The 14,238-nt window shown below is 34.6% G+C and overlaps 1 protein-coding gene across 2 annotated transcripts in view; it reads left to right on the forward strand.

The window, feature by feature from the left end:
- The window catches only part of LOC105223629 (lysosome membrane protein 2), an 88,119-nt gene extending 74,085 nt beyond the window's left edge, over positions 1 to 14,034 (forward strand). For both annotated transcript variants that reach the window (XM_049457539.1, XM_049457538.1), the window contains 6 exons: positions 10,637 to 10,775; positions 10,843 to 11,046; positions 11,167 to 11,422; positions 11,495 to 11,748; positions 13,012 to 13,137; positions 13,293 to 14,034. In XM_049457539.1, the coding sequence (XP_049313496.1) occupies positions 10,637 to 10,775; positions 10,843 to 11,046; positions 11,167 to 11,422; positions 11,495 to 11,748; positions 13,012 to 13,137; positions 13,293 to 13,634 (1,321 nt within the window). In that variant the 3' untranslated portion in view covers positions 13,635 to 14,034. The remainder of the gene's footprint in view (positions 1 to 10,636; positions 10,776 to 10,842; positions 11,047 to 11,166; positions 11,423 to 11,494; positions 11,749 to 13,011; positions 13,138 to 13,292) is intronic.
- Positions 14,035 to 14,238: the final 204 nt, after the last annotated feature.

Genomic DNA, 14,238 nt, shown 5'->3' on the forward strand with positions numbered 1-14,238 from the left:
ATAACGCAAGTTGAGCATTTCATTTGCTAAATGCTTGCACATACATAGCCATAAACCTATGTGAGTTTTTCTTGACAGCAGCAACAAAATATAGGTCAATTAAAATTACAGTGTATTGGCAATAATTGCAATATTTTAAGTAAAAATGTGCGTATGCATTTTGCTGCTGTTGCTTTTGCTGTACATTGCAAGAGAAGTGTATGAAGTTGCTGAAAGTTGCACATGTTGCAATGGCGGCTTTTCGCCAACGCCAGCGAAAATATACTTTGTTAATAAAATTTGCATTCATTACTACGACATACACACATACAAGTACATTAAGGTGCTTCAAAACATAATTTTTATTTTTTTAACACTTTCCTTCTAAAATGTTTCTATTTGATCGAAAACAAGGAAAACTTCGATTCTTCGGTTATAATGGGGTTGGCTAGGATTAATATCCAAATATCAAAAGTTTTTCACACAAAAACTTAATTTTGATAGCTCAGTTTGTATGGCAGCTATATGCTATGGTCGTCCGATCTGAACAATTTGTTCGGATATTGTTGGAATACCTGGGACAATAATTCACGCCAAATTTCCTGAAAATATTTTGCCAAAAAGATAAGTTTTCCATAAAATTTGATTTTGATCGATCAATTTGTATGGAAGCTATATGCTATATATTGAACCGTCTGAAAAATTTCTGCGGAGATTAGGGCGATGTTTTGGAAAATATTATATGCGAAATTTTGTGGAGATATCTGGTCAAACAAAAATGTTTTCCATACAAAGACTGGATTTTGACCGACCAGTGTGTATGGCAACTATATCCTATGGTCGTTCGATATCGACAGTTCAACAAATGAGCAGCTTCTTGCAGAAAAAATAATTTTCGGAAATTTTCACATCAAAACCTAAAGGACTGCAGACAGACGAACGCGGCTAAAACAAATCAAAACTTGAATTTTTGAGATTTTTTAAAGATAATTACAGACAATTATTTCCATATAAGTCCAATTTTTTGTTTTTATTATTGATTTTTTTAGTGTAAGTGAAATAATTTGAGAAAGTAAGAGTGAGAAAAAAATTAATAAATATTTTGTTTTGAAGCACCCTAAAGTACATACTACATCCGAGTGAAAAGTTAAGCAATTTTCTTTAATAAATACTTTCATGTCACTTCTTGTGGTTTTAAAATTTTGTTTTATTTATTTTTTGTAATTTAAAAAAGTCCTTGATAATATGACAAGCAACAGTTTCACCAAAAATAGTTTTTTTTTTCAATTGTATTTTCAGTTTTTTTTTTTTAGAATATTTTCCTATTATTATGCCCAGTAGCTGTTTAAAAAATAACAGTTTCTAGAACTTTTTACATTTTTATGGGAAAGCTGTTTGAAGGTCGATTCAAAGAGTTCAACTCTATGAAAATAATACTCAAATATTTTTGTTCAACCTTTAGCATTTTCTGCCATTTTTCAAAACAATAAAAAAATAAAATATATTTTTCTTTTTCTTGAACACACATTCAATATTATTTCGAGAACATATTAATATGTAAATGTAATATGTAAGCGCACACACATTTATTTCAGAATTGAATTTCCCTCACCGTCACTATCTCAATCTATATTATCTTTGCCCACCAATCACTCAAATCAATTTTGAATTACAACCCAATTTTCCAGCTACAACTCAAGGTCATTGGGGCTGGTAAAACTTGTTAGCAGCTGATTAAAAACTCATAAATCTTAAGGTTATTAATATTAATTATAACAAAAAGCGTTGCATACATAATTGTTTGTTTAAATTTTTAAATACCGCGACATTAAACAATAAAGCGCACTAAGCTATAAATAAATGAAAAATTGTAAAATAAGCAGTAAAAGCAATAATTTGTTAAAACCATTTTTCATCAATTATATCGTAAAGTAGCATAATTTTTGCTCTATTTTGTGGGTAAATAATCGGTATAAATGAAAAAGTGTGGCTAAATTTGTACTAGAATTAAGTAATCAAACCGTTGACGAAACAAAGCTTAACAGCTTAAAAAGTTTACTAAGTGTTCTCTAATAAATATGTTTAAAGTGTTGCATTAAAGAAACAACTACGAATAAGTATATAAGTTATAGTTTGTAGTATGAAGTGCACCAGTTAATGTACATACGAATTTTAATCAAAGGTTCTCGCCTACGTCCGTTTATTACCTAGTTAACTAGCGTAGTTTTCCACCAAACGCATTTGAAGGAAGTAGCTGGACAATCCAGTTATAATCTTTGCTTTTATCATTCCTCATCCCTACCAAAACAATGGCAGTACTTGAAGTAATTATGGAGTAATCACTCTAGAATCGTTAGCTCCATTATACACAGCATATATTCAACCGTAAGAACGGAATTTAATTAAATAAGTGTAAAAATCAAGGATAGGTTTCAGTTATTTATATTCCTAGTCATGTGTCTTGGCAAGTTGCTAATGGGTGGTTACAGCCTTAAAAGGTTTAAATATGTAAAAAAAAACTCCCTGGGGAAAAACTGCAGCTACTTGTCTGAAACACCAGAACTCCTGCTAATTGACTGACAGCAGCCTGCAGGCGTAGTATAAATGCCCTTGGAGTCATGTTTCCAAATCGCCTCAATAGCACCAATTTAAATATTTTATGGCGCTAGGTGAGACGTTGTGACTTAGGAGAGGGCATAATAGACCCTAGAACGCGGTGCAATCCGCATTTCCTTAACTCATCTAATCTAATCTATTCTTCTCGAAAGCGTTGCAATTCTAGAGGTCTGATTTTGATAATATACATATATATAATATTTTTCAAGAGAATTAACATATACCAAATTTAAACCAAGTTTATAACATCATAGTAAGCAGAATCAAATATATTGTTTATAATACTTGTAATAAGTTTAGAATATATACGCTGTTTTTTAGAGGCACTTAAGTCCTAAAGGCATGACTGGCAAACCAGCTGTCAAAGTGTTCTAATGGGTCTGCGATATGTTCTTATCAATCAAAAGCCTTTCAAGATTTCAAACTCGTGGATATTCAAAATTGTTCCAGAGGTCATTTTTAAAAATAACTCCTTCAGCTGTACAATATTAGAGTTCCGGACAATACAACAACACATAGAACGCGTAAACCCATAATGTAATTTGTAATTTCCTTTTGTCAGTTTCAGCACCTTCTAGATAAGAGCTACATTGAAAAAGGGAAATCATATCAAATAATGACAAAAAGTAAACAAAATAATACCTTTCAAATATAAAAATGATTCCATGCAAGAACTTTATTTGGATTGTTCAGTTTGTATGTCAGCAATAATGATCCGATATGGTTAGACGACTCAAATCGATATCTCAAAAAATGTGGCACGAGTTTGCGGCTAAATCGGCTCAGACCTACCCACTGATCATCTATATACCCTGTGTATTTCGTTGGGTCTCCGACGTTGCCTTCTAGGTGTTACCAATTTGATGACAAACCTACAATACCCTTTTCTTGTTTTAATAACTAAGCCCAAATAATTTATTGATCATTTTGCAGCTTAAGAGCATAAAATACGAGTATTGATTCAGTCTTGATCATGTGTGAGAAGATCCTTAAAACTCTTTATATAAATCAGAGTAGCAACTCCAAAGTTTTATTTATTTTAGACGTCTTGCTCAATTATCATTTTCAGTTATAGTCTGAGAAAAGTAGATAATGCTGTAATGCAAAGTTTCGTTATAAGCACGAACACATAAGTAGCCTATTCCTGCTGCCTGTTAAGATCGATCAAAAACATATGTTCACCTAAAATGCAAAAACGGGCATCATCAAAAAACAAATCAAAAATCGCTTTCAGAGATAATAACCAATATATAAGCGTTTTATAACCAAAACATAAATTTTGTTTAATTTTGAATGGTTTCTATTCAATCGTTTTACCTTCGCCTCTAAACTTATGAAAAGTGATGTCAGGTAATTTTGTATTTTAGGTGACGATATATTATATAACTTATCAAATAACCGTTCATAACCTCAAATTCTTCTTGTTTTAATAAGATACTGTTATTCTAGACTTCATATTTTAATAAGTTACTGCTATTCTAGACTACTGCATGAGTTAAATTTTCGCTGCGGATAACGGTGCCTCAGAGCTACACTTCACAGATTCTTCCGATCAATTATGACAGTTACAATACTCAATAATTCGATTGATTGACAGCACTTAAGCCGCACTTTAGAACTTAGACTTCCGTTGTCCAACCCCGTTACTCAAGTAAATCTTTAATTAACTCAGTCGTTGGCGTTTTTTACTTGTCTAGCGGTTTTTATTAGTCTAGATCTGTTATTATTAAATAATTAAAGTATTATAATTAAACGATTTATTAAATAATGATTTGTTTACGGATATAACTCACTTCTAACAAATTGTATTCACAACAATATTTGTCTTAAAGAAACTTGGAGAGCAATATAAATATGAACACGCGCGTGTTTAAAGTATTTTAATTGCGTAAGGTCCAGCGTGCCGGAACGTGATCAGTTTCCATGTTAAGCATTGTCGGATGGAAAATATAGCTTTATTATTATATTGTGCAATATACATTGTTGTAAACGCTTTATATTGTATGATAATTCAGCTAAAGCTTTGCTCAAACGCAAAGTTTAATTACAATAAAAGGAATAAAGATAAAATTATGAAAATTGTCAGCAATAAAATAAATTGAGTATAAGCAGCCTTTTTTCTAATATAATGCTAATTTATTTGTTGTATAATACCGACGTCATTTAAGTGAAACATATCAGCGCGATCCAATTGTTTGTATCAAACATTAAATATTTGTTGTAGTACTAAACTATTTTCAACCACAAACACATTTGTGAAGTTTTCTATTATTTTGTTGTACAAAAACTTAAATAAAATTTAGATCTAATTGAGAGCTAACACGAGTATATGTGTTTATTCTTAAGCTCTCGCAAAGCCTGAGTCAGTGTGTAAGTAGCACGCGCGAAGTTCAAAATTGATTAGTAAAATCTGGAATAAACTGATAACCTCAGTGTCAACAACAAATCTGAAACTAGGGTAGACATACCTATAAACACATATACATACATATGTATATGTTTTATACTTATGTGCAGAAATAGCATTAAATTTATATACTCATGAATATTATCTTACCCCGAAGGAAATGTCAGACACTTTTTCAGCTAAATTAAGAGATGTTTGACGGAATAAATTTTTTGATATATGAAAACCAAAAAATAATAAAATTCACATATGAAATTCTAGATTTAAAAACAAAGAGCAAAACGCCACCATCTTTGCAAGTGTGTTTACTTTCAGCGCTTATTCAGTTTAAGAAATGATAGCTGAATAACTCCAGATCTAGTGTTTCAGGTCTTTTGCTATTCAGCTCTTAATCAGCTTAAAAATTAAGACCTAAATGTGAAAATACCTGAAATACAATACGGAGTTATACTCTAATATCTTTGTCATCAGTAATACTGACCATTTACTCGAAGATATTGAATGAGACAATTGCAATCTTTAGCTGAATCTAAACTACTAATAACAGAATTGGTATTACAAATGTTTCTTTCGAGAAAATATCAGTGTATTTATTATTTTAATACTTCAATATTACTTTATATTAAATATTAAATATTTGTTGTAGTACTAAACTAACTAAATTTCGGTGCTATAGTCGCATAAAATACTCAATAATTGACTCAAATATAGTGATCCCTAATTTCCTTTCGGGTAGAGTTTCGTGAGCAAAGGAATATGTGATCTTCTGTACTCCTAATTATTAAATTAATCTTTATTCATTAAACGTTCTCGTAGCTCTTCATTTAATCAGTTTTAATAGTTAATTTAAGTTGTCGTAGGTCTAAAATTGTTTTCTGAAAAAGATAATGGAATATTAATTGCGCTCATATAATCAATAATAACAAATCGTCTCTACTTGTAGGCGTTTCTAAAACAGCATACAATATCCATGACAATTTATACAATATCTCATGCTAATTGTGGAATGCTATGTAGGGTATTTTCATAGAGACGCAACAAAAGTAGACCAATAGGAAAGCAAACGACGCCATATTTTTCAGCTCTTTTGACATTTATCTTCAATAAGGTTTGTCATTTCATCATGGAAAGATATACGCTCCAACTACGAGTCGAAATTATTAAAATTTACTACTGAAATTCGAAGTCAATGGCCTCAACTCTAAGAGCGCTACGTCCAATTTGTGGTCGTCATAATCGTCTTATCAGATCAACAATTGAGCGTCTAGTATAAAAATTGTAATCCACAGGCTCAGTACAAAATATTCCCGTTAAAGTGAGACAAAGAAATACCCGTATTGTCGAGAATATTGCTGCCGCTAGCGCATCAATTGAGGAAGAGCCAAATCAGTCTCTCACACGTCGTTCTAAAGCGTTGGGCATCTCTGTGACGTCGTTGTGGCGAATTTTGCTAAATGATCTTAACCTACATTTTTACAAGATCAAATTTATGCAAGAATTGAAGCCGCTTGATCACCAGAATCGTCGTATGTTCGTGAATTGGGATGAGCAAGATCTTGAAAATGATCCGGATTTTTATCGAAAAATCTTCATCACGATGAGGTTCTGGCTGAATGGCTTCGTCAATAAGCAAAATATGCATTATTGGTCAGGCAGCAATCCACACGTACTCCTTGGGTCACCATTGCATCCCGAAAAAATTACGGTTTGGTGCGGTTTATGCGCCGGTGGCGTCATTGGGCCGTACTTCTTCCGTGATGATCACGTCCGGCACGGTACTGTGAATGCGAATCGCTACCGCTGAATGATAACCGAATATTTTGGCCCGAATTGAATGAAATGGACTTGGACGATATGTGGTTCCAACAGGACGGTGCCACAAGCCACTTAGCGAATGTCACAATCGATTTATTGAAGACCAAGTTTGGTGAACGTGTTATCTCACGAAATGACCCAGTTAATTGGCCGCCTCGGTCGTACCATTTGACGCCGTTAGACTATTTCCTGTGGGGCTACGTCAAGTCTATGGTCTATACCAAAAAGCCAGTGATGATATATGAACTTTGTACGAATATCTCACTTGAAATTGCAGCAGTACCGATTCATGTTTGAAAACCGTTAAAAAAGGGTTCAACGTTGAATAATATAAGGGAATAAGAAGATCTTTATCTTGATTTTGATAGGTCGGTTTGAATTCTAGCTTGTGCTATATTGTTTTGAGATTGTATCAATGCTTTAGCTGTTAATCTATGCCGAATTCATGAAGATACCTTGTCAAACAAAACAGTTTTCATAAAAGCACTTGATTTTAATCGGTCAGTCTGTATGTCTAATATTGCTCATAGCGGTTTCACTTTTCTGGTAGCAAGCACAGCTTTCGAAAGCTATAAAGAAGTCTTCTTCCGAGATCAGTTTTCTAAAGGTCACTCACAATCAATATATAATAAAATCGCTATCAATGAATCAGACCATGATTTCGTAACTGATATCATTGTATATCTCATTTGAAATACAGCAGATTGGGGGCAAATAAACTTGCGAAAACGACACCGCAGCAAAACAAAGGACTGATGAATGTTCAACAAACTCAGTTGTCCCTCCCTGCGTAAGTGCGCCATAATTGCAAACGACACATTAAAACTAAACCCGTAAAATCGTTTACAGTCGACACTAAAAATGTTCAACCGCAAGTCATTTCTTACGTTTGTCGGCAAAAAAGAGGCGACTCTATTAGCGGCACGTCACAGCAACACATGCTTAAGTACATAAGTAGATACTTAGGTACTTAGAGGCTGCGCCGAAATGATGAATGAAATGCGAAGCCGCACTTGAAACGTTTGAAAAAGTAAAAAGTTAAAAAACGGCTAAAACCGCAAAAAAATTACAGCGCCACAAAGTCAAAAAAAAGCAAAATAGTAAATAAATGACTGTTAGGTAAATAGAGAGACAGTTCCTCAGACAAGTGCACAAAAACATTGACGGCGCTGACAATAGGCGATTGTAAACAATAATAAATATTTAAATGTAGAAATGCGTGATTAGATTTAATTTACACCAGCACGGAGTGTACGCGTCTGTGAGACAGTGTGTCTCACAGGCAACAACGACAATAAAAACAATGGCGAAAATCGAAATGACAATAGACATAAATGCGAAAGACCTACAACCACAACGGAACTCAGCCGATCTTTGAAGAGCACAAGTATTGTAAATAATAATGGGCATTTCCGCACCGAACCGCACCTTTGGTATGTGGGTTTACTGACAGCACCGCGTAGGGTGCGCGCTCTTCATTGCTGTGACTTTTGTTTGTCGTTGAACTTGACATTCAACTCATTGTTTGTGAGTGATGAGCGCCTATTAATAGCTGGGTTAGTGGTGTTGAATCGTCGCATTAGGAAAGCTTTGAGGCTGCGCTTGCACGTGTTGAGACCTGTGAGCAGCTAGCTGCGAATTACCTTGACTTTTGTGCTATGATAAAGTTCAACACACATAATGCTTACGTGTAGTGGAATATTTCGATAATTTGACTTCGGCAGGTTTAAGGTTAGTTGGTCTTATGGTGATATAACCGTTCGAAGTGAGCTTAAATTTTCTAGATTCTACAAAATGCCGGAAAACAAGGAAATCAAATCTATACAAGGAATAAGCCTAGCTATGCATATAGAAGATGTGCAGTTGGCTTTGAATACCATCCGATCTGATTATTTTTAAGAAAGTAAAAAAAGTTGGGAATAAGTAAAGAAGAAACGGGGATAGAGACTTTTCTAAGAATTGTAGCTCGATTATTTCGGAATTTATGTAAATGAGAGAAATGTCACTATATTTTGAAATGTCCCAGCATATATAAAATATTTATATCACGAGTTACTTAATCTGTCGACAGTACTTTTCTCAGCAAAAATATTATATGTGTACTTACCATGTTTCCATAGCCTCTTTGTGTCTCTTCGTGCTATTGGCGGGGTATAAATAGTCCCTGAATCGTTTGGGAAATGATTACGAAATGATACTCGTAAGAGTTAGGGGAAGAGAGAAAATATGTAGAGATGGGAATTTATGGATAGAAGATTAGATGAAGATTATCTGCAGCACCCAGAAGTGACATCGGGCACATCATAAAGTACAAGGTTTTCCAATAAGAATGATATGGTTAAAAAACAAAAAAAAATAAAAAACACCCACTGCTAAGAAAATTCCAATGTTTTTTGTTTAATGTGAAGTTCGATCAATACATAAACAAGTTCTGGATACAACATCATTCAAATAGCCTCTACGACTTCTTTTGCAGAAAGGAATTCGATTTCCACTAAATAAAGTTGTATGTATGTCAAGAACAGCAGGTTCAGTAATGAACTTGGAAGCTTGAAGAGAATCTGGTTTATTCCTAAAGACCAATGACTTCAAATAATCTCTCAAAACACGAACTATACCACTCTCTACTGACCGTAAAGGTGTCACCAGTTTCAAGAAGAAAGAAGTACGGACTAATGATTCCACCAGACCAAAACGCACACCAAACTGTCAATTTAGGTGAATATAATGGTTGTTCATGGATTTTCTTTGCACCAGAATCGACAGTTTTGTTTATTTACCGCAACACTAAGATGAATGTGAGCCTCATGATGAAGTTCTTACAAAATTTTTGCCATTTTTAAGTTGTTCCAAAGCAAAATTAGTAGATTTGCGACGTTTACGGTCATCCAATCGCTTCAGTTCTTGAGTGAGAACAATTTTATACGGATTCAAGCCCAAATACTTTTTCCAAAATCCACCAGCTCATAGCTCAAGACAGTCGCACTTCTTGAGAACGTCTTGGAATCTACAAATGGCGGTCTTCAGCAACAATTTTCTGAACGGCAGCATTAATTTCTTTACTCTTGAACTATGTAAAGAAAATTCCCGCATGAAATTTTTAACAATCTGACGAACAGTGAGCACAGTGAGCACCATAAAATGACAAAAGCGCACGAAAAGTTGCTATTGGAGAACGATTAAACGATTGAAATTGGCTGAAGCGACATTTAGAAAGCATCTTCCCTATTGGAAAACCCGGTACATATACATACATATATAAATGATCATCGTGACGAGCTGAGTTGATTTAGTCATGTTTGTCTGCCTCCTTGTATACATGCGAACTAGTCCCTCAGTTTTTGAGAATACGATCTGAAAATTTTACTCTCGCGCTTTTCCCATCAAGAAGCTTTTCATTTTTCAGTATCAAGTGCATGTATGGAAAACTTTTTCATTTAATGTTATATCTTTTTGAAATTTGACACGTATTATTTTCTAAGGCAACGGTGCAATCTCTAATAAAATTACTTAGATCCAACCACTATATCATATAGCTGCCATAAAACTCATGACAAGGTATTCTCACGAAATCTGACATGGTATATTGTCTAAGGCAACGGTATACTTTTCGAAATATTTTTTCTGATAGGAAAACTGTATAATATATACATTTTGTTACCATACAAACAGGCTGATAAAAATCAAATTTTTGATTGGAATTTTTTTATTTGTTAATAGTACCTTAACATCAGTCAATTTTATAATTATTTAACCTTTAGCTTTTGTAAAATTAAACACTCTAGATTAATTAATTGATTTTTTCTATTTTAATTATAGAGAAGACATGCAGAAAGTGAATATAAATTTTTACGATAATCAAACAGTGTCATATCAGCACAAGAAAATTCTGCAATTCGTGCCCGAATTGAGTATAGACAAGAATACACCAATAGTCACACCCAATATTCCTCTATTGGTGAGTAACCAGACTACATTATGGTTAAAGTAAAAACAAATGTTAACTTACACCATCTCACCCACAGACGCTTACTAGTCTCAGTCCAAAATTAGGTTATTTGCTGTCAAAAACGATTTCCGTAGTATTGACCGCAGCCAAGTTCAAACCTTTCATCAACGTGACTGCCGATCAGTTGGTGTTCGGCTACGATGATGCGCTCGTCAGCTTGGCACATCGATTTTATCCAAAACATATGCGTCCAATGGAGCGAATGGGACTGCTACTTGGGGTAAGTCTGAAAAATGTTTGATAACTGAAAATGATATGTTACTATATGAAATCATCTTGTATTTATTCACATTTGATAGTAACTCGTATATTAATCGTTTTTCTCTCCCACTCTCCACAGCGCAATGGTACACTAACCGAAGTCTCAACAATCAAAACTGGTCTTCAGGGTATGGAAGAATTTGGCTACATAGACCGCCTGAATGGACTCGATCACCTGCCACATTGGCATAAGCCACCCTGTAATCGTATCGCCGCCTCCGAGGGCTCCTTCTTTCCACCACGTGATATAACAAAAGCGGATACAGTTTATGTTTATGACAAGGATTTATGTCGCGTCATACCTCTACAGTATCAAAGAGGTGTGAAAAAAGATGGTTAGTATCTTGCTGGAATTATCCGACTGTTGATGAATATTTTTTAAATTTTCCGTCTTCCTTACTACACAGGTATTGGCGCTGATCTGTATATCTTACCAGAGAACAGTTATGGCGATTCTTCGAATAATCCGGAAAATGAATGCTTTGATTCAAGTGATTATGAACCGATAAAAGGCCTACAAAATATAAGCCCCTGTCAGTATGGTGCCCCTGTCTACATATCAAATCCACATTTTTATCAAGCCAATGAGTCGTTGTTACATTCGGTGGAAGGTCTCAAGCCGAATAAGGACGAGCATGAAACTTACTTCAAAATACAATCGGTGAGTTTTAAAGTTTCAAGTACATCAAAAAGTATATTTAGCAGCATTAAGTAGTTCAGAGGTAATGAAGTAGAATGGTACCTCCAGGCAAAGGAAAGTTGAAAATTATGTCGAAAGTGTTCTACAGGAATACAAACAACTTAGTCGAGGAATTCTGTAAAAAAGAACTGATATGGAGGATAACCTAAAAAAATCGTTTCATATAACTATGGACCTTAAACTCAATTTCAAAACTTATAAATCTCCCGACACTCGCTAGTCGTAAGGAGATGCTTGGTATAATATTTCTTGTAAAACTCATGAATGGGTCAGTCTGTAGCCCATCTCTCTTATCTGATATTAATTTTAACGTTCCCGCTCGCTCTACCAGGCAGTTTAGACCCTTACTTTTAAAATTTTCTAGAACAAATTTTGAGTTAAAGGAAACATTCCGCCGTATATGTCATGATTTCAATTCTCATTCCAGCACATTTAATCTAAAAGCCTCACTATTTACCATTAAAAAAATTATTTTATCTACTCTCAACAAGTAACATTTAAAAATTATAAACTTTAATTTAATTCTTAATTTTGGCTGTTGAAATTTTTGTTTCTGTAGCTGAGCAGCTTAAGATCGCAACGCTTAAAACTCTCTTGCCTTTTATGACTCGGCTAATTGCGCTCGTTCCCGGATTGCGTCCCTCGCGTCGGTTGGGCGGGAGGAGGTTAATCGTATTATTATATAGGTACTGTCATATCTTGACATTCTATCCGACTGAGACACTACCCACTTTTTATTTATTAACTATTCTATCGATTCTTGCCGGAAGAAAAAGGTCATTATAGAAGAAATTAGTAGATTTAATAGGATAGAAATAAACAAAACGATTAAAAATTTGCACTACCACTTTCGAGTCTCTGTACTCGATCCCAACTTCCATTAAAGATCTAAAAATTTCGGTGGCGAATTAAACTTCGAAGTTTCTCTCTGCGTAGTAGCAGTTCAAGACGGAAAGTCGAAACTCTAAGCAACGCGGTTTTCAAGATTTATTCCTTCAAAGTTGGTGATTAAACTAGCATAACGGTAATTCTTACCAGTGGCGGGTCGAGAGTTTTTTTGGCAGGTTCACCTTCCAACATATTTTTAATATTAAAAATTAAATATTTTTTTGCTCTCTGATTTTATGGAGGAGTTTGACTCCCCAAACCCCTACGAATCCTCCGTTGATTCTTACAAACTTATATTTTTCTCTTACCGCATTTAACTGCTTCTCTTCCTTTCAGAAATTGGGTGTACCACTGGAAGGCAAAGTACGCATTCAACTCAATCTCAAAGTGACGCGAGCGAAAGACGTGTATCCAGTTAAGGATTTTCGAGATTTCATCTTCCCGGTTATGTGGCTGGAAGAAGTAAGTTTCTAATAGTTTTAAGAACTTAAAAAAAATCGTGAATTAGGGAAAAATTAGATATAGGTATGGGAATATGTGATTTTTATGATACCATTCAAACAAATAAAAAAAAATAAGTTTAATTTTAAAATAATAATCTTTCCGCCACCCTCCAGGGTATCTCCGAATTAACACCGGCCATCCGCCGTTGGATTTACTTGGCCACCGTATTTGCGCCGATCATCATACCAGTCGCCTCGTATCTGATGATATTCGGCGGCGCACTTGCCATTGTCTTCGTCTTCGTGCGCGCATATCAGAACTTCGTGTTCGCACGCGATCCCACATTGGAGATACTCGAGATGGGCCGACGCTCGCTAAGGCGTGGCAGCAGCTTCATCGCGCAACATCAGCACAAGTTCATGCATCGCGAAAGCTATACGCTGCTAAAGACGGTGCCCGGCGACCTGCTGGACGACAAAGAGGACGCGATACCCATAATGACAAACAGTTCATAGTATTCCTAACAGCACAAAAGAAATATGCATAAACAAAATGAGCCGAGTTGAGTGTTCGGCCAGGCATTCGATCGCGTCTCATGAGTAATTGCAAATTTCGTATCGAATTTAGTTTTTAATTAGTTAGTTGTTCGTTTAGAGCTAAGTAGGTGTGAATGATTTATCTCAATGTAAATATGTGTATGTGTGATGAAATGGCGTAAAAATCAAAAAAGCAACAACAAAAAAACATAAATATGTGATCTAAGTTATTACTTTTGAACGTGTTTGTGTGGGTTTTTTTATTGGATATTTTTTGTGTGAATTGTTTGTTGTTGGTGAGCGCGTGTCTGCGGCCTTTAGTGCGTTTTAGCTCTAATTCTCCAAAAGCAAAGAAGAAAAAATTTAACAAAAAATCTAAAAACTATAATTTATAGTTAGTACAATATGTATTATATATTTATATATATATATGTATATGATAATATGGTGTTTAGCTTTCTTCTTCTTCTTCCTATACTTGTAATCGCCTTATACAAATTTGTGAAATTCCAGGGTAAGTGGTAGATTTAGTCTAACTGTAAGTATGCACACATTTTCTACATAACTACACTCACATATCGAA

This window comes from Bactrocera dorsalis, chromosome 5, assembly GCF_023373825.1.
Source record: "Bactrocera dorsalis isolate Fly_Bdor chromosome 5, ASM2337382v1, whole genome shotgun sequence".
Taxonomy (NCBI): Eukaryota; Metazoa; Arthropoda; class Insecta; order Diptera; family Tephritidae; genus Bactrocera; species Bactrocera dorsalis.